Raw genomic sequence first — 26997 nt, 5'->3', positions numbered from 1 at the left:
GATATTATTTTCCGATGTGGAAAGACAATAAGTAAATGTTATGTGTACAATTTCCTCCTTTGTGGATGAGCTCTAAAACCCCTTACATTTCATCAGCTCAGAAGACCTGTTTTTCAGAAACTACAATTTTGTTGTTTTGAGGAAAAGGAAAACGGCTTTTAATTTTCTAGCAACAAAGGGTGCATCTGCATGACACAAGCAAACCAGCGAAGTTTAGATTGTGGTTCCATTACAATATAATGTTAGAAATGTCTTACGTATCAGGGGTCTTCCTTCCTGACCTTTATGTAAGAGAGGCATCACATTGGCCAACCTCCAATCCTCCGGGACCTGCCTACTAGACGAGGACTGCTGATAGATACTGAAGAGTGGCTTAGCAAGCTCCCCTGACAGCTCCTTCAGCAGTCTTGGGCACAACAAATCCAGCCCCATAGACTTGTATATGTCTAAGTGGAACAGGAGATCACTAATAATTTCTTCCTGAATAATGGGAACTTCAATCAGCTCTCCATCTCTGCCATCCAACTCAGGGAACTGAGTACCCTGAGGATGGCTGGTGTGACTATTAAAGACAGAGGCAAAGGCAGCATTAAGTACTTCAGCCTCTTCCTCATCCTCAGTCACTAGGTTTCCCACAGTGTCCAGCAGAGGGTGGAAGTTCTCCTTTGGCCCTCCTTTTATTGATAATATATTTGTAACAGAACATTTTATTATCTTCTACGGCAGTGGCCAGATTTAGTTCCATCTGTGCCTTTGCCCTTCTAAATTTCCCTCTACATAACCTAACAACACCCTTGAACTTTTCACAGAGGGACAGTCTCTTCTTCCACAGGTAATAAGTTCTCTTTTTCTCTTCTGTGTTCAAGTAGTATCTCCCTGTTCAGCTCGGCTAGCCTTCTTCCCCACCAGTTTGATTTCAGCACATATATTTACATAAAAATAAGTTAAAGACATTTATAAAAGATACAAAGCTCTGTTACAAACACAAAACTCACCACTTCTGTGAATTCATTACTTCCCAAGTCCAGTCTCTCCAGCTGAGTCAGTCTGGACATGGTTCTGCACAGGAAGGGGATTGATAAGGAATTAGATTTAAGAAAACACCAGTTACATCCAATCTGCCTGTACTCATGCATACATGTTATTTTCAATGCCATTAAGTAGTGATGCTGTTCTGTAACTGGACTGGCATCAAAATAAGGCCAAATTTTCACAGTGTTCAATCAAGCAAATACTAATGGCCATGCTGACTACTGACTGTCACATAGAGCACCCTCATCTCATCTACAGATTATTTTACAAACACTAAAGACCACTAATGTAATGTTTATGATATAGAGTAACTCAGTGGAGTTACTCTTTCAGTCTTTCAGCTTTTCAGCTAGTCACCGTAAGTCTTCTCAGCAGCCAAAAGCTGGTTCATGTTTTCCTCCTAAAGAAAGACCACTGCCTAATCATCAACTGAAACAGAAAAGGCCACTGCTGAATCCCAGTAACCTGCACCAACTTTCTCCCTGCAGGCTGCTGAGGCTTAATATGTTCTATTTTCACTTTAATGGTTTGGTAAAGATGCACTCTGTGTGTGTGTCAGAACAACAGACTCTAAGATCCAACTTATTTTTTTTTTCCATTTTCCTTCCTCCTGTACGCAATTGAACTCTGAGGTCAAACTTTTTACACAGCTAACACAAGATTCACAGGATCTAAGCAATAACACTTCACTCCACCCTACTGCCAAATTCCACTAGATACACAAATTCCTGTCTAATACAATACAAGATTTAGGTGTCCCCCTCCCTTCTTATTCTGCTAGTGCTACATGCTTAACAGTTCTAAGCCAATCCAAATTTGCCACTCTTGCCATTGTAATCTTCATTGTCCTACTTAAAATAAAATTAAAATATCATTACAGTTTTTTATTAAGGCTCCTGGTCTTACCATTAGGAACCAGCGGATATATCTGCAAATCTCTCTCAAGTATCCCCAAAATTAATGTTATCTAAACCTGTCAGTATAATAAAGTAACGTAATTGTTTGGGGCTGTTTTTTTCCTTGCCAAAATGTCTATAATCTAGCAAACACATCCACTGAACTGTAAAATATATACAAATGTGTTTACAAAACCATGACCTCAGCTTTTTTCCTCCCTTTCCCCACTGCCTGTCTAATCTATAGCACTTACAGCTATTCTGTAACTAATACTTCTTTGGCTTTTCTGTATTGTTTATAGGGCAACTACACCTTCAGACAAAACGCAAACAAAGCATCAATAATGTTGAGGTAACAGCAAAATTCCATGCTAAAGGAAGAGGAATACAGGACTGGAAACAAAAATTTACTGTACCACTGAGTTATAGCTATTTCTATCTTTGCCACAGTGCTGTGTAATCCCTTCCATAAACTGAAAAATCTCTTTCATAATTAAAATTATTAAACTCATTGTCAAATCACTCCAACACTAATGGATCAAGTAGTCTAAACTGTGCCTCAGATTCTGATGTTGTAAATTGTCAGCTTCACTAAGGGTGACACTACAGCTTTCTTCAAGCAGCATACAATTGAAAAGGTGTGCGTGATAGCAAGATTGGGCCCTGAATCGTCGTTATTACACTCTCAAATAACTTGCTTCTTTCTAAAAAGGTTACTCTTCTTATCGACAATTAGGCTATAGACATAAGCTTAAAAAAAAAAAGGGGGGGGGGGGAACCAACAAAACAAATACCACCTACAACCTTTTATATTTCTATTGGGCAATTTTCCCCCCAACTTACCTACCTGAGAAATACCTCTAAAACAGTCTCTGTAGGGTGTTTGCTTTCTTTTTAATAGAAATATTTTCATTGAGCTAGTTTGCATTATAATACTGCCAGTTTTGCAGTCTCTGGCTGTGGATAAGCCTCAAGCAAAATGCTGCATTTGGCACAACGCAAGGTTGATTTAGTGTGTTGGCATTAATTACCCATTCTGATTAACAGTCTTTCAAGTCCTTCACACTTTAGTGTTAAAAATTATGTGCATGTTTAATTCAGCAACAGAGGTAGCTGATTTTGTAGAAATTTATCCAAATACACTTTTCATTACAAATATGGAAGAATTTGCTGTTAAGTAGGAAAATATTACAAAGGTGAAAGTAACAGGGAAATGAGAAAAGACAGTTGTATTTGACAGCAAAAATGTTAGCATATACTGCTGTACCTTATTAGCTTCAAAATAACCCCCACCCTTTGGATTTTCTACACTGTTTAAAGCTGTATAGCAGGTTCCTTTTAAAACATATACTCAGTTCGGAAAAATGTTAAGTAAAAATTTTTTGTCAGCTTCTGTTCTAACATAATAGTTAAGACCAAGCTATTGACCAATAGTTAGGGTCAATAGTTGTTGAACGCCAATTGCTGCATGCTTGTATTACCTCAAAAGGCACCTCTTTTGAAGTGCACTCTATGGACACCACAATGAATTTTTTCTCCCCAGTGTACATCATACATAAACAATACGTGTTTCCAGTGTTTCAGTGCAGCAAAATGCATATTAATGTGGTTAAACTATAAAAAAAAAAAAAAAAGAGTAGTCTCAATAGCTTTAATCTCCCTTAATTGAACCACAAGAGTATTAGAAGAGAATAACAAAGGTGGCAGCTCAGCATGTACTGTAGATCATTACAGAGGTGCTGCAGAGGACATCTTTATGACAGCTGACAATTAGTTTTCCAGCAAGGATGAAATTCTGAAAACACTGAAGTGAACAAAATATTCACAGCAATTTCAACAGAAGTTGTGTTTGGTTTAAATGGATTACAGCATTTGTTTAAATGTCTCTTATCACTACAAGAAACCTCCGTAAACTACACTTTTAAAAATAGCGTGTATTATTCATGCTATTAATGTTAATTATGGCAATTAAGGTCAGATCTGTATTAGCTATAAGTTTTAATTATAGCTACTGTTCCTCATTTGGGAGTAACCTAATTTACAGAGCTACTACCCCAAATTACACGTTCTCTGTTTTTTTTGTACTGCAAATTAGTGATAGCCAGAAAGAGAAAAGGAAGATAGAAAGTATTTCTATCACAGGAATGAGTAGAATGTTTCATACTTGCAATATTTAAATTCATACTTTCTGATGCTATACATTTCATTCCACATATGAGTTCTAGCATCTTTATACAGCAGACACCAAAGTATCTAGGTACAGAAAAAGGGAATAGCAATAGGACATACTCTTTTGTCATGTCTTAGGCATATAATTAGCTACAGTCACTAAGAAAACTGTTGTACTTGAAGGGCTGGCAACTCACAGTTCAACCTACATGCAAGTCACTGCTAGCATATGAGTTGGACAGACTGAATATTCAATTGTTAGCTCCTCCTCTTCTCCATCAAAACGTCTTACATTCACTGAAAGCAATACCTCTTTATATCAGTTTCTGTTGCCAGAAGACAAACCCTTTTATAGAACACCACAACATGTTCAGGGCTCTACAGCTAGTTATTCACGTCCCATCTATGGGATATCTGTTTCTCTTTTCATCAACCCTTCATACCTCTGTTCACCCACTCAGACCTCCAGGGTCCAAGTCAGAAAATTCTGAGCAGTGCTCTAGCTCATAGGAACAGCAGGAGCTGCAACATCACCAGCCTGTTTGATTAAACAAGGGAGAACTGCAAGGCAGGGTTTAGAAAGATGCTAGATTTTAAGAGAGAAGTACAACTGAATTTACTTTAAAAACAAATGCTGTAAGAATTTTGAGAACTATTTTACTATTACAGAAAACATGTCTGAGGAATATGCTGCCATTATGCTAAACAAGCCTGCTGCACTGTAGAATAGGTACAGCAAAACAAATTCCATGCATCACAATGAGTTGTTACTTTCTTCAGCCCTGTAGTATATTAAACTATAAGAAGTGTACAAGCCATGTGAATCGCATTCCCTCAGTCATTCTGAACAAGCATCTCAACCACCAGATTTTGTTTAGAAATAACGATCTTAATCACCAATGCCTAAGTCTCAGAACCATACCCAGACAGACATCTGGGTAGTCATACAATACTGTATGCAAGAAGCATCATGACATCTCAGTGACCATCCTGAGGTGCTGACTTAAAGGCTCAAAAGGTGGAAGAGATATCCGTAAAGCTGGACAGAGACAGAAAAAAATCTGAACAGGCAGATCTCTGAATAGGCAGACCAATCAGTCTGAAGGGAGATACAATTTCAGGAGTATGAAGGTTAAGTTACTTTTGAGTACTTAGTCCACTTAATTCATGGAATCATAGAATCACAGAATAGTTAGGGTTGGAAAGGACCTTAAGATCATCAAGTTCCCACCCCCCCTGCCATGGGCAGGGACAACTCACACTAAACCATGTCACCCAAGGTGCTGCCCAACCTAGCCTTGAAGACCGCCAGGGATGGAGCATTCACAACTTCCTTGGGCAGTCCATTGCAGTGCCTCACCACCCTTACAGTAAAGAACTTCTTCCTTATATCCAATCTAAACTTCCCCTGTTTAAGTTTTAACCCGTTACTCCTTGTTCTATCAACACCGTCTCTAATGAAGAGTTCCTCCCCAGCATTTGGAAGGCTTAGCTACACATTTTAGCTGTGATATACTTTTCAATACGCTCTACAATATTAGTATAACTACAGAAAAAAACCTCTGAAGAAGTTTAAATAGATGTCACCTATACTTACTTTGGCAATATTTTTAATTGGTTTTCTCTAAGTTCCAATATCTGCAGTTTAGTTAATCTGTAACAGAAAAGCACAACAAATTATCACAACATACTGTATTTTCTGACAAAAGCAATCTATGAACTTATTTATATTGCTGAGTTTAAAAAAAAAATCTACAACTTTGAAGTATTTTTTTCTGTAAGAATATAAGTAAGTTTTGTGCAAAAATCTACATGTTATATTAAATACATTTATTCTTTGGGGTTCAGTTTTGGTAAGCAGCGAGCAAATTAGATCTTGTCTCTATTTCAACACCAGTTTGAACACATTTGTTTTCCTTCATCCCAAAGTTTTTAAAACACTTCATGGGATTCATTATGGCAATGTTATCATCATTATACAGAAGTACACAGGAAGCAGAAGAAGAAAGGTAGGATCAGGCCAAGTTAAGATGTTGCATTTCTAATACTGGCAATGTACCAAACTATTTTGTATAAACCTCATCAGAGGAATAACACAGTCTTCCACCTAATAAAAGCAACCTTTAAATTCATCTTTATCGGTTTCCTCCCATATTCTTTTTCCCGTCACCGTCTTAATCCATTGTGGTATTTCTAGTAGAAGGCGGTTTGACCTTTCTTTCAGTAAATTCATAGTTGTAAGTTAAATAACCTCTAAATCCCAAACTCAACTGCTTGGCCAAGATAAGTTCAAAACAGTCTTAACATTCAAGCAATGTACCATTCCCAGCGGAATTTTTTGCATCAGGACAGCAGTGACAAGATTATCTCTTTGTTAAATGAAATGCAGAATCTGAGTTTAGTTTAAATACAGACAGGATTATAAAGACAAGAGTTCTACATGTGACCAACTGACAGCCCTCATACAACACAAAATAGAGCATTAATCTTCTGAATCAAAAAGGAGCTTAGCAAACAGACCGGTCTTTCCTGAAGGTGCCTAAATAAGTACGTTTTAAGGACAAAAACCTTAATTTTGATTAAGTAGTAAGAACTATATTTAAAGTAAAAATGGAAAGCTGAAAACAGTATTTTTTTTTTTCCTCCAGTCATTTGCTCATCTTTTGATGAATTTGAAAGCAGCAATCTGCCGTGCCTAAGAATATAACAGTCACCTTGAAACAGAGCAGAGGTCAGCATAGCCCAGCATTGCAAGCAGTACTTGCCATCTGGCAGCAACTGATGGAGGGGAACCCTCCTCCCCCCAACTTCATAAAGAAAAACCAACACACTAACAGGGCTGAAAGAATACCGTAATAAAAATCCACTTCATAGTAATATCATTGCTGTCAGTCTGGGACATAACTGGAAAGGATTTCCAAACCTTCTTACCCTACCTGCATCCTAAGGTACCAATCGCTGACAAAACAGCAAACTAGTTTGTTTAAGCACTATCAGATGAATGGTCATTTTGCGCTTGGAATTCTGAACCCTAAAATAACGAAATGCTGCATTAAGTTGGTGTTTTGCTTTGATGACAGGTGAAATAGCTGCACAGTTTGCAGTTTTCCTTCATAATGTGTATGCAGTCAAATGGCTCAGCTGCATGCAGCAGAAGCAATCCTCCACTCATATGTTAAACTATATATATACATATATGCATACTCACACTTTGTTCACTTTAGACAGAACTCACTGTACTACACTTCTAACAAGCCAGTTCTGTGAACATTAAGACTGCCTTTGCTGATAGAAAGGTTCATAGTTCTGTGACCATGTTTCATGTTCCGCTCTTTCTTCAGCTAACCCTAAGAAACTGAGGATACAATAACGAATTCCCTACCTATAGAGCTACTAGGGAAACATTTTTAATCTCTCCTGGCTGCGATATACAGGCTGTGTCTAAACTAGTAATTTTCTTGCAGTAATTGCTGAGAAATATTGGACTGAAGCAGTTGTCATTTCTTTCATTATGATTGTAAGGGTTAATTCAATTTAATGTAACAATACACACCGATTACTCAGCCTAGCTGGTTTAAATTGCTGGTGTAAACATCCATGCGAAGTATCTGAACTGCTATAATAGAACTGAAAAACGGGGGCTTAATTTGAAAAGAAATACAGAGGGAGAACTAGTTCACCTACACTAAAGGAAAGAGAGAAGTCAGAGTGGCAGAATATGTATTTCCTGTGCCATTCTATTACAAAGATTTGTCATACTCATACCAAAATATTTCATTTCTCAGCTTGAAAAACCCATTACCACAGAAATATTTACACATCACCTAAACACAAAGCTGTAACAGAGTATTATTCAACTTTAAGTATACCTGGTGTAACAGTCTCAAAATTATTACTGCAGTATGGTTATTTAATGTAAGCAACTTAGCCTGCTTTTAAAATATAGCTCAACCTTTAAATAAAATAAAATCTCTACATAAATGTCTTGCCAGGATAGGATCAATATTCTTGCTAAAATTTTTTTTTTTAATTATACAATCTGTAAAATATGTGAAAGAAATATATAGCAGGTGTACTTGGAAACTTGCTGTTCAACAGCAGTCATGCCTTGGGAAGTAAAAAATATTTCAGAGATGTTCTTTATTTTTTACTTCATTTGCAGTTTTGATAAAGCAGAACTTTTTTTATTTTTTTTTATTGTAAATAAAGGCAAGAGCACTGATGCATGTATCCTATAGCAGGTTGCATTTGCAAAGGTTTCAGCAAAATTGCCTACATCGAAATCAAATCCCCAATTTAATTATTACTGTATATTTATGTAAAAAATTATCCCAGAGTAAACATATCTAAATATATCTGCTACTGCAAATACCTCTGGGAAATTATTAAGAAAGATGATTAAAAGGAAATTCATTGCAACACCATAGTAAAAAGACTCTGGAAGCAACACCCCATTACAGACAACACTCTCAAGAGTTTTTAGAATGGCACTGAAGATAAACTCCTTGCTTATCTTAAAAATCCAACAGTAAATAATGTTTCACTTCTAAAGCCCTGTCTCAAAATTAGCATGCAGTGAGCTTCAAGTTTAGAATACTCTGCTTATATATTTGCATAGTTAAATTTAAATATACATGATGCATTTCGATACAACAGATTTGGTTTTCTTAGGTGAGCATAAGCAATTCTCATTCCTGTGCGCTGGTGGCATAAAGGCTAACTGTGGGATCTGTGCCAATATTAATACATTCAAATTAGAATTTGGGAGTGGAAGGAAAACCCCCCACTTTATCTGAATTCCAAAGGAACTGGCACATTTAATCAAAAGCCTGGTGATTTTTTAGTAAGTTTAACAAGCTGGACTGGTACAACACAACTGAGGGACACCAAGTATGCAGTGCTCATAAAGAAGGGAAAAAAGATTGGATAATCTTGACCTCAATAGTATGCAAAGCTTTAGCACAAATTTTGGAGGCCAGAATAAAGCATGGAGGCAAATAGAATAAAATGCTGCATGGCTACTCTAAAAGCAGTTTGCATTACACAAAGCTTTTCCAAAGCACCAGCCTGAATGCCTGTGACAGAGACCCATTCTGGTACTATTCTGTTCAGTGTATTTTAGCAGCAGTCCTAAAGGACAGGAAAAACATTTAAGTTGGCTGATGCCACACAAGACAGTCACAGACAATACAATTAATTATTAGAACACTGGGGAGGGGGGGGACGGACGGGACACGACACCAGAACAGTACAACTTTAAGGACTGAAAAAAAAATAGAAAAGGGACAAGATGCCATAGCATCAAGTCAAGTACTCATGATTAACCTTGCAGAGACATCAGCCATTTCTAACTGAGCTGTCCAAGGCATTAGTCGATCATGTGAGAAATGATACTAGGCAGCTACAAAAAGGGCTAGCGGAACACTGCAGCATAACCACAGACATTTCCAAGAGAAACAAGAAGATAATCATTACACTGTACAAGCCATGAAGAGATCTCAGTTTGAACTCTAAATATAGCTATATATGTCATCATCCTCTGTCAAAAAGAAGATGATGAATTCAAACTGAAACTCATTCCAAGATGTATTAATAAAACCAGGCACAAAGGAAAACTTAACATACTAGAGAGGAACGATTTTGTTTAGTCTAACAAACTAAAAGCGGGATACGAGAACACTGTAAAACAGCAGGTGAGAGAATAGGCAACAACACTCATGAGAGATGACAGCTATGGAACAAATGAATATAGTCAGAGAGAAACTGATCTGAGAAACCAGGTTCTAACCTGAACTGCTGGCAGAGACACCCTGACACATGGGGCATAAAAACCTTTCTAGCTTTAATATGACATTGGCTGAGTTTTTAAGATGCATTTTGCCAGTAAGTGCAGGCAACAGTACTCAGTTGACCATGTGTTCCCATGTAATGAAAAGTAATAGCTGTAAGGCCATACACAAAACCACTAATGTGCCAAACTGGAAGGAAAGCTGAAGGCTTGTCCTTTATGGAAATAACCAACAACCCTCCATATATCCCAGAAGCTTCTACCAGAGCTTTTTGGTTTGTTTGTTTTTTAAAAATGTATTCCCACATTTTGAAGTACAAGTTAAAAGACCAGTTGCACTAGCAAGTGTTTATGCCTACTTGTAAAGTTGTGGGGTGGCAGAGCAGTCGGATCACTTACAGAAGTACTCAATGTCGAAGGGGTCTGAACCTTACTTTGAAATTACATTTACCAATTCATGGTTTTCTAATTTATTTGATCTAAATAGTACCCTGCTATAGAATAGTATTTATTCTGTGTTACACCATTATTAGCAGGTAAACTTCTACGAATACTTTGAATTCATTCAAAAACAGCTGATGAGAAAGTTGTCATTTCAGTTTCAAGCTAGGACGCTGCAAGTCACTATTTCTGTTAAAAAAAACCAAACCAAACCTGAATTCTTCATAGTTACTGAGGGAAGCACTACACTGGAGAACTGGCATTCAAGTTGCCTTCAGTAGCTGATTTATTCTTAAGCTGTTAGTAATTAATGACCTCACCATTTCCCTAACCAGAGACTAAGAAAAAACTCTAATGAGGCTCCTTAAAATTATGTGCAATGTTTACTACTGATAAGACCAACTGTGTCAACCTGAACTCTTCAATTGCATCTGTAGTACCTGTTTTTTACTAAGTAAATCTTGTCATTTGGTTAGACTAAAAAACAGAATGGAAAAATGTATAGGCAACCATTAAAAACAAGTAAAAACTACACATCTCCCAGATATTTCTTCTTCAACCTTAACAAAGGCTTTTGAAATGCAAACTTTGTGTACTAGAAACAAGCACAGTAATTAATTCTCCTGCATCATAAGCAGCTTTTTTGTTAGCTGAACATGTACCAAACCTGGTGTTTTTAATAGTTCATCAGGGAAAGACCAAGAACTGGGCAGAAAAGAACAGGCCAGCAATTCCATCACAACCGACTAATAAACTAATGGTCACTAATGGACTGGACCTGTGTTCATCCTTCATTGTACATCTCCTGATCTGCCAGATTTCTGCAGCACTACACTTGAGGGCATTTCTAATTTCTTGTAAACTGTGTTGACCCAACTATATGGAGAAGATATGGACCTGTTGGAGAAGGTCCAGAGGAGGCCACAAAAATTATCGGAGGAGTGGAACATCTTTTCTATGTGGAAACGCTAAGACAGTTGGGGTTGTTCAGCCTGGAGAAGAGAAGGCTCAAAGGAGACCTTATTGTGGCCTTTCAGTACTTTAAAGGTTCCTATAAGAAAGACAGGAAGAGACTTTTTAGCAGGGCCTGTTGCAATAGGATAACAGGTGATAGTTTTAAACTAAAAGAGGGGAGATTCAGGCTGGACATGTGAAAGAAATTTTTACAGTGAGGGTGGTAAATTAGTGGCACAGGTTGCCCAGAGAGGTGGTAGATGCACCACCCCTGGAGACATTCAGGGCCAGACTGGATATAGTTCTGGGCAATCTGATCTAGTTGAAGACATCCCTACTCATTCCAGGAGCGTTAGACTACACGACCTTTGGAGGTCCCTTCCAAACCAAATTATTCCGTTATTCTATGAACAATAACAATACAGATAAAGGCAACTGCTTTCATGCAGCCATGCCTAGTTATCTAATAGGTGTTTTTCCTGAAGAATGAACTTAGGAAAAGAGAGTATAAAATAAGAGCGAAGAGAGTGAGGGGGGAAAGCAGAAATGGCTAAATCAGTATGATAAGAACTGGATGAATTATACATATCTAGGAGTCTTCCTTTTAACAGTATTACCCTTCCACTTCAGCTCCCAAGATTTATTCCATTTTGAAGATGAAGGGGTTTGGTATTTGTCTTGTGTGTAAGCTATTACACTATTTTGCTTAGTCATCACACCATAAACATGCTAAGTCTTTCAGGAAGCTTCCTGACAACAAGGCACCTGAGAATTATAGATGTGTATAAAGAATCCGGGCAGCTAGGAGGGGACAAGTGGAATCACAGATGTCATTATTTGCTTCACTACGATTACTAAACGATAAACTAACTATACTTCAGAAATACTAGTCTCCCGTACATACCAGACCTGTGCTGTAAAAAAAGGAAGTGTGTAAATGAGTTTTATTTCTTGCTTCTTCATAAGCTGTCCTTTAAAAGCCCAATTAAAAAATGGCAACAAAAATGTTTTCTGTAACTAAAAAAATGGACTGGTAATGTACACTTCTTCCCCTTCTCCAGTTTACACTTTGCCTGAGAAGCAGCGGAAACTGCTCTGTATAAATTTAAAACTAAATATAGATACTAAGTTTTAAATTCAACTTACCTTCCAAAATTGGCTGGCAAAAACTCAAGAAAAGCATCATTCAGGTACAGCTGCGTTAGGTTTAGCAGTTGGGAAAATCCATCTGGAAGTCTATATAGAAAGAATGTAGTGGGTTTGTTTCAATAACGTTTAGGGCATTAAATCATATTTTCTCAAACAGTAATACAGTATTAAGTCCTGCATGCTGATAACATCAAAATTGAGGTAATACCAGAATTCCTACAAAATTGCACTAGACAATACTTGCTCTCTGCCAGGTTAGTCTCAAAATTCTTTATAAGTACTAAGTATCCACAGGTAATAAATTCTACCGACATCAAATGTAGCCTTCCTATTTGTGGTCTCCTGACACCTAATGTGGAGGAGGCACCCACTAAAGACAGTAACATAATTAAAACCTACACAATATATTTTTTCCCTAGAAGAGTTACACTGCACAAATCTACCCATATAAGCTAAGTTTGAAACACAGCTATACAGGCTTTAGAGGAAAATTATTGCTATTAAGAAAGAAAACTCTTCATATTTCTCTATGTTCACAGAAAACTGATAGACTTAAAAAAGCTGAGAAAGAAACATGCTATAATGCAGGATTGCCCACATAGCCTACTAACTTGGGCAAAATACTTCAATGACATAGCTATACTGTATCACAGTGCAAGGAGCTTAATGAACCATATTGCACCGTGACTCTGTTGCTAGCATTCCAAGGGTGGGTGCATGTATGGGGCAAGTTTGAGACTCAGCAGTGTTTGCACAAAATATAAAACATCAAAAAATTACAAACTTACTTTGAAATTGGATTTACGCTGGCCTCAACAACTGTCAAAACTTTACAGTTCTTAATATTTTCTGGAAACTCCTGTATGCCTGCAAAACACAGAAAGAAGTAGGGAAACAGTCTTAAATTATCAGACTCCATCACAGGCATAAAAATTATGTACATAAAAACACTAACCATAAAAACTTTGTTTTAGCAAACAGTGAACTGGTTCTTCGGTACTTTGCTTCAGACACAGTTTTCATTAAAGAAGTACTCTTATGTAGTATCAGTTCTTTCACTATTCTATTCCTAAAGCATTTCATAGTGCAGCTTAGCAGACAACATATCAAGCAACATTATAGAGACACTGTACTCTAACAATTTCCACTGCTTGTTACCAAATATTAAAGTCTTTGTACTATGTTACGTACCTAACATCAGGCCCTCAGTACTAATATTATTTAAGAGGGGAGGGAGGGAGAGAGGCGGTTGAGGGGTAAAGGCATTAATTTCCAACAGGATCTGTTTGTGAAATGCATGGCTTGTAGGATATCCAGGTGAAATGGTAAGGCTTCAACACTTGAGGTATGTTTACAGCATTCACAGTTCCGAAGAGATATCCCAAAATGTGATCTGTATCTGCTGTTAGCTTCAGGTTATTTGTAGAAAAGTACGAAGATGCTGCAGACACATTTATGTTTGAAAATTAAAACAGTAAGTAACCACCTCTTTTTCCAAGTTTATCTCCAGAAACACCAGAGTGAATTTGCAGTCCATGTATCTGCCAAAGTTGCGTTTGTCAGAACTGACAAAACAGGCCTTGAAAACAGGAAAGAGGTATCCACCATGTCAGTAAGGTATCAGTACTTTATCACTCTACTGCCCAAGACTTTCACCTCAATTTTTACTATACCATAAGAATAACTAAAACCACGGTTATCACACTTGAAGTTGCTTTTGCAGTGTGTCACTAGGTTGTTCTTACACTCTGGGACAGGTGTGTTTATTTTAAATAAACTTGTCCTAAGTACAGCAACAATTCATACAGCAGTATTTCCATCTGGATTAAGAATACACTATTTTTTCCAAGAAAAAACTGTTATGCCAGTAAAATACTGTTTAAAAAAACTTGGGTTTGCCTTTCAAAGAGTGCATTTAACTGTGTCCATTTCTAGGGTGCTTCATCAAGTGTGTGGAGAGGGCAGCTTGAACTTGGGAAATGAGACTACTAAGAAGGAACTGTACTCTGTGGATGTTTGCTTTTATGCTAGTGACAGGGAGACATTTCGTGCTGCTCCAAGTGATACTAACTTTCTCACAGTTCAGCTGCAGAGGGAAAGATAATAGCAGTGTGTCTTCTCATTCAGAATAGCAGGTGGGACTTAGTTTTATCTCTCCATGTGCGCATTCTGAGAATACTGAAGCAGAGAAAATGTGGCAAAATATCAACTGCTAAATTGTAGTTTTACTTACACAAGAAATGACACAATTTCTGATACTAGTCTTGAATCTGCTTCTTTTCTATGTTTCTGCAGTAACAAGACTGACCTGGTACGTTAGGACTTAAGATTTGGCAATATCACCTGACAAGAAAAGTAGTCATAAAGCACATACTTTCGAACTAAGTCAATTGGTGATGTCGAGTAGCAAAGTCACCATGCTAACATTTCCATAAATCGAATGCATATGGAAACATCATGTCTGTCAAAACAGATTTTAAGGTCTTTCTTGACAGGAACTTTTTTTCCATATTAAATGGTTGAAACTATTGTTTTTGACTCATATCAGGTATTGTACTGAGAAGTGAAAAGCAAGAAAAGCACAGTAAGCCACACAATCCAGGTGTTTAAATACCTCTAAGTATCAGGGAGCCTTTCGGGAAACAGCTTGTTGAACTTGAGAACAATAAAATATAGAAGCAGAGGGGACCATCAGGAATTTAATCATCAGCTATTATATAGGTGAAGATTTCTGACACTTCTCGTTTACTCCCACACCTGTTCATGTAAATGCACATGTGTTGATAAATATGGTTGCCCATCCCTGGCCATGTTCAAGGCCAGGCTGGATGAGCTTGGTGCAACCTGGTCTAGTGGAAGGTGTCCCTGCCCATGGCAGGGGGGCTGGAAATAGATAATCTTTGAGGTGCCTTCCAACCCAAACCATTCTATGATTCTATGATGTATACAGCTTCAGGCATGTGAGGTTTACTGGCGCTGTAAGTGGAGTTGAAGCAGAAAATGACAACAGGGAATACTGATTTAGCTTACTATATCATAATACTTTGATGTAATGAAGCTTCATTTCTGGAAAGCAGCAGTGATATTTTCAAGTCCAAGGACAGGTTTAAAGAAAGATTAGAAAACCACCACAGAAAGACTAAAAACATACGTTACCAATTGTTGTCATATAATCTTCGTATTTAGAGAAACATTTCCAATACGTTTAAATATTGGAAGCAAAGTTGTGTTTCACACTCACCCTGTGTCATTAGTTTCACTGTTTGAATTACACTGAGAGATCCTTGGATGAAAGATTTCATGGTGAGGCACTGGCACTGGTTGCCCAGAGAAGTTGTGGCTGCCCCGTCCCTGGAAGTGTCAAAGGCCAGGCTGGATGAGGTTTGGAGCAACCTGGTCTAGCGGAAGATGTCCCTGCCCATGGCATGGGGGTAGAACTAGATAGTTTTTAAGGTCAGTCCCTTCCAACCCATTTTATGATTTTATGATTGTATGTTAAACCTCATGTGTTTATTATTAGTTTCCACTGCCTGTATCAAGAATTCATTGAAACATAGAAGACTAAAATCTGTCATAACTATCTAGAAAACAAAACAGAGAACATCTGATAGAGAGGAAAATGTCAATGTAAACTTACTCTCAAAGGAACAGCCAAATAAAATATTAGCTATCCAAATACAGTCATGTTAAATCAATATGCTTTTGTACATAATCAGAGGACTCTACAGTAGTCTCCTGTTTGACTATGCCTTGGGCAAGAGGCAGCAACAGTTTTAACAACAAATTAACAACAGAAGTTCAACTGATATGTCAAAGCTAACAGTGAAGGAGCCTCTGAATTTAATTTTGCTGCTGCTTAGAGCCAGGATTGTTATGGTATACACCATCTTTACAAACCTCACTCAGTACTTCAGTATGGATAAATGTCAGCCGTTATTCGAAAGAGCAGTAAATTGGGAATGACAGCACAAAATAAACCTAATGTTTGTAGCACACATTGAGAAGACACAAAAAAAAACACAACAGGGGACTGCTGCTCTCTATCACATGATAGGAAGCTACATTTATTGCCTGACTGTACAACCACCCCAGACATTCACTTTCCCTCAGTCATTTTCTTCCTGCATGCTAAAAACATGCAGTTACTGTTGGATTAGTATTCTTTCAGTTCTCCCACTAAGAAATCAAATTCTAAAAGCAAGTACGAAGGAAGAGTATGTAAGAAGGCTGAGAGACACTGGAAAAAGATCTGAGAGGACAAATGGCTGTAAAGAGCACTTTGTAAGAGAACCTGTTCGTTGTTTCTCTGCTTTCCACCTGTCCTTAGTGTCCTGAATCTTCTTGCCCATTAAGGAAGCTCAGCATATCTCAAGAGTCTCTGTGACCACATCTTTCTACTCTCATTTTCTAACACTGTGTGAATTCATCAATTTGATAGCCACCCCCACCCTCCATGCACATCTGATCAAAGGAGCACTGCAAATTGAGATCCACATTACTTTCTAAATCTCATTTTTCTTTCTTTATATACTGATACTTAAGGATTATAGAAGGCAGTGCAACAGATTACTTAGGAGTTATCTAGTCCGTTGCAGCCTTATCTACTTTAGTTGAAAAGCCTCATATGGACAATTCCTCATCCTGCTGTTGTTTCTTACTCTACATGATAACAGCCATCATCCCCAACTGACTTCAGAGCTGTAACTTATTTACAGATCACACCATTAAAAAAAAAAAAACAAAAAAACCAACAACAAAAATCCAACAAAACCAAACAATAAAACCATCCCACTTGTGGACTATGATCATTTACAGAGCACAGGAGAAAACACAATTTGCTGGTAATCTTTAATTATAACTACCAGATTCAAACTGAACTGAAAGCAAAGTTCTCTCTGTAGTACAGCTTCCTACCAAAGTGTGCTTTGCATAACAGCTTTTAGTATTTACTCACCTGTTCCTTCCTCCCTGTTTTTGCAAATTTCAGGCATTTTTAAATTCACTGGCTGGTTTCTACCAAAAACAACACTTGGGAAAAAAAAAAAAAAAAAAGAGGGGCGGGGGGGCAGGAGAGAAAGATGGGACTGTAATACTTAACAGAATTTAGCAGTAAGGTAAGGAAGAAGAACCTAAAATTCTTGTTGGACTAAGTGAAAGCAGAAGGCATTCATCATTCAGAACTCTACTTGGCAAAAACTCACCAGCTAATGAGCCTAACCAAGAAAGTGGTGTTTAATCATGACCCCAGACCAGCTGTGGACGTGCCCAAATGGCACAAGGAAAAGGTCATATATAAAAGGTCATATAGGGATTTCTGGTCAATGGCCACAGATCTGAAGGTAATCAACCTCAGTTCTGGATCACATAACATGGCTGAAATACGGAATTTCTCCTGATCTTTAACTCCCTGGAGAGCAATGACTGTTTTGGCACAGCTCATCAGAGCAAATGTGCACAAATGCCTCTCTGTTTAGACTGGATTAGGGCAATTGTAACTACAATTGAGGTCCCACTCACCATCTGGAGTTACACTCATCTCCTCCCCTGCACAGCACAACTTTTTCCTATTACCTGGGTCAGCATAACTTGCAGACCAGGATGACATTTTCCCTCCGTAAGATATTTTTTTTTATTCAGAAATACTGGCAATTCTGGATTTACAGAAAACTGTGCAAGTTACATCAGCTTTTGGCAGAACCCTTCATTGCAATGAACCTCCAGAGCTGACACCCCTATATGCTACTGTTTTGGCCCTACTGTGTATGAGGGTTTGTTGTGCTGTTCATAATCAAGTTCTACTTCTTCTTATACATAATCACAAAATGCTTTAAAGAGGCTTGAAAAAGAAAAACAGGGGAAAGAAAAAAGAAAACAAAAAAAAGGTTATGGTTTAATTCCTAAAAAGCACAGAGAAGGAAAATCATTAAGGAATACAAGACCTACAGAAGCCATATGTGTGATGTTGCCAGGTGAAGAGTTCACAGCTAGATCTCTCAGTTTGTGGGGAATGTGACAAAAGAAAAAAGTTCTCACCAGACACATCAAAAAGCCTTCTTGATGCAAAATAAATGAAACTACAGCCCACTGTGAACCAATCCCGCTCCTCACCATTACAAATACAGAGGACACAGAGGCAAATATGTAGGCTTGGTTTGCATGAGCCTGAAAGCGACCTCAATTACATATCTCCTTCCCTCACCTAATCTATTAATTCTGATCTCAACTTCTCAGCAAGCAGCTATTAGGACCTGCTGAAAAGCAGCTTAACCGTAAAAAGAGCAGCTTTTGTTTGTTCTCCCACTCAGGCCTCTACTACAACTGTCCTTCCAACCAATACTATTGCCAACATGGCAATCAAAATATTTTCAGAATTCAAAAATATAGGCCACAACAGCCCGAAATATTACGTAAAATGTTTGCACAATCCAAAGTTTTAAACTGAAAACTTAAAAGTATCAGTTACAGTTTGCATTCTTATATATTTATATAATCTGCTTCAATCTGGGATTTATGCATACCTTGTGAATTAAGAGCAGCCCTTTTCATTATTCAAAGTAAGTAGTGTGTTAGAACCCAATCAATACAGTCCAGCACAGTGCTGACCCATCCGTCCTTCCTTTTGACCGTTCATTCCTCTTTCCAAAATTCTTAGAGCATCCCTTGCTGCAGCTGTTTTCACATCAACCAAGAGCTCAGGTTTCCATGAGGTGCCTGTCTAGGCTGTAGGGCAGCAGTAACACCTTCCTGGTCAGATCTGGAGTTGCAAGGTTGACCTCCATGTGCACAATGTGGTACTCAGTACTCTAGTTGCTGCCAAGCAGCTTAGGAGTCTCGGACTTATTTAGTGAAAGCCTTGCCTAGAAAAAAAAATCTATTATTTCAAAAGAAAGGAGCAACTGTCGCAAATAAACTCTGTTCTGCAAATAGATATCCCAAAGATTTTCGAAACCTGCTATATGTCAGTTGTTCCCCTTGAACTCTCTGTGTCAGAATTGTAAAATTCCTTGCAACTTGGCTTTGCTTGTATATGAGCATTACAGAAGCCTGGCTTTCAGACTGTCTCTAACTAAAGGCAAAAATATGTAAGCTTAGATACCTATGGAAGAAACCTACCTTTCTCAAGAAGTAAAACTGAAAAAAAATATCATTGATTTAACCTAGAATCATAGCATCATAGATTAGGGTTGGAAAAGACCTTAAGGTCATCAAGTTCCAAGCCCCCTGCCATGGGCATGGACACCTCACACTAAACCATGGCACCCAAGGCCTTGTCCAACCTGGTCTTGAACACTGCCAGGGATGGAGCATTCACAACCTCCCTGGGCAACCTATTCCAGTGCTTCACAACCCTCACAGGAAAGAATTTCCTCCTTATATCCAATCTAAACTTCTCCTGTTTAAGTTTTAACTCATTACCCCTTGTCCTGTCACTACAGTCCCTAATGAAGAGTCCATCCCCAGCATCTGGAAGGCTTAGCTACACATTTTAGCTCCCTACCACCATTAAACTTGTTACCAATTTAATAAAACACTGATCTGAAAATTCATTATAACTTTTCATTCTGTACTCTCTCCTCTTTGTTTATGCACAGAAGTTCCCTTCCTAGAAAAACTTTTGCTTTTTTCAAAATTCTGAAAACAATCTCCACTGGGTTTCTTGCTTTTTTTCCTTTTAGTGATTTTGCTTGACAAGTACCTACGTACACCTTAGTAAGAAGATTCACCTCTCCATCTCCACTTTACAAGTCCTTTTCTCCAATTCTACATGCTCTTAAAAGTTTTGAGCTTCCCTTTCCCATTTGTCTTTCCTTTAATGAGGGACACTTGCAGGATTGTAAGCTATGATGAGTACTTTGGGGGTGCTCCTTTCTTAAGTTTACACAATGAAAAATGGAGGACTGCTTGGAAAGATTTTGGAAAGCAAACCAGATAACTTTTGTAGAGTCTTTGTAATGATTAATGCCAAAATGTCAGTCAAGCTACAAATCTGACCAGAACAAGTTAAACAGTGTTTTCATTAAAAAAAAAACACCAACAAACAAACAAACAAACAAAAAAACCACACAAACATCACTCAAAAAAACCCCAAAACAACCCAACAAAACCCACACACACACACACACCCCCCACCCCCAAACCCAATAATGAAGCAAAAAGACCCGGAAAACCGCAGGAAACAATTCCATAGGGAGATTTTTAAGCTTTTCTAGAGTTTCAAAGAAAAATGTAATCTTCATTGTTGTGAAAACTGTAATAATGTAATGAGATTTACAATAAAATACCATATTGACAGTATATTTGATGCTTATTTTGTTCATGAGGTAAGTACTTAATGACATACCTCTATATACAGTAAAGTATTTATTCACAATTAAGACAAAAGGCTCTTTTGCATAAATGTCCACGTGTGGGAAAAGCAGCAGTACCTAACATGCAAACTGCTTTTTTTATAGCTTTGATCCCATTACATGTCTGCAGCAAGTTTAGTATTTCTGAGTTTTCCGGTTTGAGACCAATTCTGAAATTCAAAATTTTAAGGTTTTAATCTGAAAGCTAAAAAAAAATATTCCAATTCTGTGAGGTTCAAGCTGTAACAAATCCTGGTTTATACTGTACGTTAACCTCCTAATCTGTTTAAATGGATAATGCCTCCTCATCACTTTCACCAAAAACAGTAACTTGCACTGCTAAATAAGCAGAGCTGATGCAGAGAGAGAAAACAAGATGACAGTTCACGGGGCGGGGGGGGGTGGGGGGTGGGGGGGGGGGTGGGAGTTTGGTTTATATTCCTTTTAAACACATGGACTGGCACAGCTAGGATACATTTGGAAACCCACAAGAGTCTTCCAAGCATTCATCCTCAAACCGTTTTTAAGACCTTCCACTTTTTAGAACAAGGTATCTCTAGGCCTGCTCTAATTACATTCCTGACACCATGTAGAGGGAGGAGTGTGAGTAGCAAGACAGGTTCCTAAATGCTTTTTCCCTGGAAACAAACAAACAAAAAAGATATCCAGTAATGCTGCTTCTTGAAGACATGCCTGACACACTAATTGACCTAAACAGGGAAGGGTAAAATTGCAAAATGTGGAAAATTAGGAAGGTTGTGGGCAGCAGTTTTGTTCATAATGCCGTCTTGGAGAATTTCCAAGGTTCAGGTGGTTTTCAGCTATGGCTAATTCATGGCTGGAGTACGTAACTGGGCCGGAGTATGTGTAAGTCTGCAGAGTAACCTGAAAATAAAGTGTAACATAATCATATAATGACGCTTTGCTTCTCTCCTCTGCCCCACATCCGCTACCACACTGGGCTGCAAATTCAGTGTTGCCTGTCCAGTCACTTTTGGTTGATACAAGATAACTGTCACTCAAAACACATCCCTTTACAAAATTAAAGGTACATTCTGCCTTTACATGCTAATCCACATCTAAACCTCACATGATTACTCCTACAGTGCCTTTTCTGTGGTATAAAAATTTGAGTCCATGAAGGTATTTGTAATGAACTTATTTCACAAACGCTCAAATTCCACATTCAAGCCCTTAACTGCACTGAAATCCCATTCTGTTCGTGTCCTCTCTTGTACACAGAGACCATTTCATTCTGCAGAGACAGATTCTATTCAGTATTGTTAATAAGACAGACAATATATTTAAGAAAAAATACTATGAATACTTGAATAGAGAACTTCAAAGAGAATAGCTACCTATAGTTATGACAGATTTATGACTTCTATATGACGATACAATATAGTAAAGCTACAGATGCAGGAGTGGGTCTTTTTTTTTTTTTTTTGCTTCACTATCACAGATGATATAAACCCCTGCTCCCATCTGTTCCTCCTATCCCTCCATCCCACTCCAATATAAGCAGAGAAATAGCACATTTACAGCAAGTTATTTTTGTATTCAGGATCTTCCTCTCTTACTTCTCCCTGCAGAAAATAAAACTTGGATCTGTCTCCCTCTATTAACTATGAATAATTCTCAATTTCTTGAAAAACCATATTCCTAAAGTGCATCAGATGGGCAACATAAGACTAGATACTCTCCTAAATTCTTGTTCTCCAGTTCCCTAACTTCTGGCACACTGCATACTACAGCTAGTTTGCCAAATCAGCAGATGATTTTAAAACACTGAAGAAAACATATTTGTTCTACATTTGCATCTGTTAACAAAATTATTTAAATTACTTAAAGTAATTTTATAGGCAGATATGCCTGGAGGTGGGGGGTGTGGAATAGGGGGTGAAGGGAGGATTTTCTTTTCTTAGGTTTAATTTGTGTATGTTTCCATGAGCATTCCCTGCAATACAGACCGACAAACTGACATGTTTAAATTCTCTGCAACATCACAGTGAACCACTCCTTAATATCTAAGAGACTACTGAAGATACCCTGATTTCCAAAACATCATGTTTCTTTTGATCTTGCTAGTTATTTTCTAATCTTGCTATTTAATCCTTCAAAGGCCTGAATAATAGAGAACTTAAAAATTCAACCTCTCAGCATTTTCTAAAATACAGGATGTAATTTCTGGCATGGGAATGCAATTTATTTATTTATTGTACCACATGTTCAAGTATTATTTCATCTTTGTGACTAGGATAGAATCAAGCTTCAGCTAAAAGCTTTAATGCTGAAACACACCTGAAAAGAAGCTATGGAATACCTCTTATATTAAGGGTTTATAATAGCCTTGGGAATCAGGTTGAAGTGCTGTGAAAGGACAACCAATGTTCTCACTACCAAAAAAAAAAACCCAAACAAACAAAAAAAAGCCAAACCAAAAACCAGAGTTTATTGCCCACTGTCAAGACTAGAGGCAGAGTTAAACTAAATCCATTTCATGTTTGCTGCACATATAGCAGCAGTTCAATATTTTAAGCTACATCTATGCCATGACCTCTCCAGCAGCCATGAATAATATACTCCAAACCACATGCTCGTACGAAGACTTCTGTGCTCCAGAAGACACAGCCATTAGAGACTTGTACTCCATAACCCACGACATGCCTTGAAATGTACATCACTTCATGCAAGGATCAGATACACTGACAGAGCAGTCAAATGGAGACTACAAATTAAAACTTCCACTCTGTCTGGCTCAAGAAGGCCAGAATAACAGGCTTTCTTGAATAAGGTGCTGGACACTGGGTGCATACAGGGAAAAACACATCTCCTGGCTTTCTGTACTTTACTAAATCTTCCTTAGGCTTCTGCTTTTGGTCACTGTTGGAGATAGGACACTAAACTAGAAGAATCCTTGCTCTGTTTCAGTATTATTAAATATTCGTAAGTATCCATATTTGCACATCTGCCATGTCTCTCTTATGCAATTTTCTATATTGCATATATGAAATTAAGACATTTAAATCTGAAATAAAAAAGGCAAGACCTATTATCATAAAGACTGCTTTCCTGGACTAATAACTTCTATATAACAAATCTGCTATCTTTAAAGAACTTTTGTAATTTTAATCTTTCATTTAAATGTTGAATATTATACACACACATATAAATGTACGCAGCCCCATTGGAAAGCCGTATGCTTCCCTGTGCAAGAGGTCTCCCCCTTCACACCAGACTCCACAATTCACCAGGTAACTTGCACATGCTTTAAACCTGAAGCTTCATTCTTCATTTTTCTATCAGCTCTTTTGAAAATTGAATACTTTTCTTTGGTCAGTACATTAGATTACGCCTATGCCACAAGCAGCCTAACTATCTTACGTGAAAACCTTATCACATTTCATGTATACTTGTATTTGAAAACTGAAGTCTAAGCAACTACCCTTCTAAAATACAACATTCAAAACCAAATGCATATTTGATCTAAAGGCATCTGCACTCCACAATTTAGCTCCAGTCCCATGAGAAGAAAACACAGTATATCAATATTACAAGAAAACCACAGGAACTATCACAGCTACAGGAATCCAAAACATAGTTATTTCAGAATTTGGCATAGTTATTTCATCATGCACCAAGACCGATGATTAATCTCCAGTATTTTATTTATTTATTTAATAAAAGAGAAAGCGATCCCTGTGTTTCCAACAAAGCCCGCTGCTTCCACACTGCATTCGTTCAATATCTAACAAAGACAATGGACGAATCAGATACTTTTATCAGTTTTGCTAGGCTTGGAAAACTAGTAAACCCTCTCCTATTTGGCTCCATTACAGGCATACATCAGAACAGTCATGGACAGTGGGAAACTGAGCAATAAATTCTTACAAAGCGGAAAGCAGACTCAAGAGAAGAGAACAGGCTTGAAGATGTCAAGAGAAAAATGCTCTGTGATTGCAACAGTAGATAGGGAAACAGAAAGAGAAGGACACTTCATCTAACAAACTGAACTCTCAAATAATACCAAATTAATTACAGAATAAACAGCAGTTTTCTTAGTTTGCCCAACAGGGACAAACAGGGACCCTGATGTGGGTTTTTTGAGTTTTACACAGCCTTCAACAATAGTGGGAGACAAGATACCCCAAGTAAACAAGCATGTGAACTCAGGACTATTTTTGATGTGCAATACTAGGCAGAGAAGCTGTGATAAGACTGAGAACAGGCAGATAAGAATAGTTCACATAAGTAAGCTTGTGTCCTGTCATTTCTCAAAAAGGTGTTAAGAACAAAACAAACCCTAGAAAACAGAGCTGCACAATTTACTGCAATTAGTATAGCATATAATTCAGCTATTGCCTCCTTAAATTCTTTATATGCCTCAGATGAGTAAGTTCTCTTTCAACACCTCTCTGAAGGCTTAACTAAAGGTTATTACTCCTTTTTGGATGGACAAGGAACTCTCGGGCTGGTCAGTGACCAGCTGCCTATTTTGGTACATGAGCTACGGAATTTGCCAGCACTAGAACTCCAATGCCCTTTTGCTGCTTTTAAGTTTTCTGCATTGACAACTTGTGTTAGAAACAGTTAATTCTTTCAACAGTTCAGTCTAGGACAAAAGATGATTATTTTTCTGTTGTGTGTCACTATGAAAGTTTTAAGGCTAGTGTTCTTTGAGAACGACTATTAATCCACTTGTACCAGGAACACAGTAGTAACAATCAGGTCAATTTATCACACTAAATGCTGTGTTCATTAGACAGAAATAATAAAGTAACAGTTTAAGCAGAGACTGGGCTACAATCAAGGAAAATGCCAACACTGCAACAACCGGAATACTTTCTTAACAAAGCAGAGCTCACTTAACTTTCTGGAGTCATAATTAGCTAGCTGTCCAAATAAAGCAATTAATTTAATATAATAAAATCTTTGGCATATTTATGTAAGTCTTATTTTCAAATATAATCTCAAGGGGAGGTCCTCTTACTTCCATTTGAATTAGGAAGACAATACTATTATATCCTCATCAATTAACATGATTGAACTTTTTCTTTTCTCTCAAATGAACCACACAACTAAGTCTGATGACAACATAAGTTATTTCAGTTTCCTCAGTTTCAATCTGCCAGCTTGCCAAAGAAGAATCATTAATAAAACCCCATGTATACAATACTTGGCTGACAATGTTTCATGAATTACAAAAGGATGACTCACACAGAGTGACAGATTTCTAACAAGTCAGACAAGTGAAGCAGTCACTGTCCATAGCCACTTTTCCCCATGCAGCAGAGGTTGCTATCCCCAGAGCAGGACAGCAAAGCAGCCAAGTACTTATTGGCTGCTCATTCCAGACAGCTCATTAAAATAAACTGAAAACATTTTCCTGTGAAACAAAGTATAAAAACAGAATCCAGAAAAGTTTTACAATTCTTGTGCAAACTATCTTCAACATAGTGAACAATGAGGAAAGCCATTAAAAATACAAATATGAGCATATGCATATTGAGAGAATATAAAATACTTTATAATATCAAGTTTTCAGTAATGAATCTCAAAGTACAAACCAATCAATTTGAGAGATACAGTTAAAAATCACAACCAGACCACAAAAGAGAATCTTTCCTATTAAGAAGTTATTTACAGTAGTAGTTTAAAATTTACTAGTTGTATTGCTTCTAAAAATTACATTTTCAGTAGTGCCTTTGTACAGTCAGTGGCGATTTGCCTTTTAGTTACCCCAACATAAAAAGTGAAGTGACTTACCATTCTTGCTGACATCCAGTTCCCTGAGATTAATGAGATTTGCAATGGATGCTGGCAATGTAGTTAGGTCATTGTCTGGCAAACTCAGCTTGTACAGAGACTGACAGTTAAAAAGTTGCTATTGAAACAAAGGAAAAAAAAGAAGTGAATGTGACTTTCTCTTAGTTTCCTCTATATAGCTTTTGCTTTTAATCCCTTTAAACTTCTGACCTCACAGCTTGAAGGCCAGATTATTTAGACATTTTGACTACAAAAACTTTATTTAACTGGTTTTATTAAAAATTGATTAAGTTTACAATGCCTTGGAAAGAAAAAAATGGCAGTCACAACAAACCAGCAGCTATGCTTCACTCTTCCTACAAATTCCTTCGAGTATCACAGAAACTGTGACGTGTAGTTACATGGAGTCCTGCAAACATTGCAAAATGTTTTCCATAATAGGACATTTTTAAAA

General features: G+C 37.6%; 1 protein-coding gene across 7 annotated transcripts in view; it reads right to left on the bottom strand.

Moving 5' to 3' along the window:
• ERBIN (erbb2 interacting protein) overlaps positions 1–26997 on the bottom strand; it is a 113167-nt gene that overhangs the window by 33306 nt on the left and 52864 nt on the right. For all 7 annotated transcript variants that reach the window (XM_061342635.1, XM_061342640.1, XM_061342638.1 and 4 more), the window contains 5 exons: positions 26544–26661; positions 13218–13296; positions 12427–12516; positions 5695–5751; positions 996–1059 (listed from right to left, as the gene is read on the bottom strand). In XM_061342635.1, coding sequence (XP_061198619.1) covers positions 996–1059; positions 5695–5751; positions 12427–12516; positions 13218–13296; positions 26544–26661 — 408 coding nt within the window. The remainder of the gene's footprint in view (positions 1–995; positions 1060–5694; positions 5752–12426; positions 12517–13217; positions 13297–26543; positions 26662–26997) is intronic.

This window comes from Neopsephotus bourkii, unplaced genomic scaffold (assembly GCF_033783945.1).
Source record: "Neopsephotus bourkii isolate Nb327-2 ecotype Australia unplaced genomic scaffold, CSIRO-AGI_Nbou_v1 NB_1810, whole genome shotgun sequence".
Lineage (NCBI taxonomy): Eukaryota > Metazoa > Chordata > Aves > Psittaciformes > Psittacidae > Neopsephotus > Neopsephotus bourkii.
This window is presented reverse-complemented; position numbering and strand designations above follow the sequence as displayed.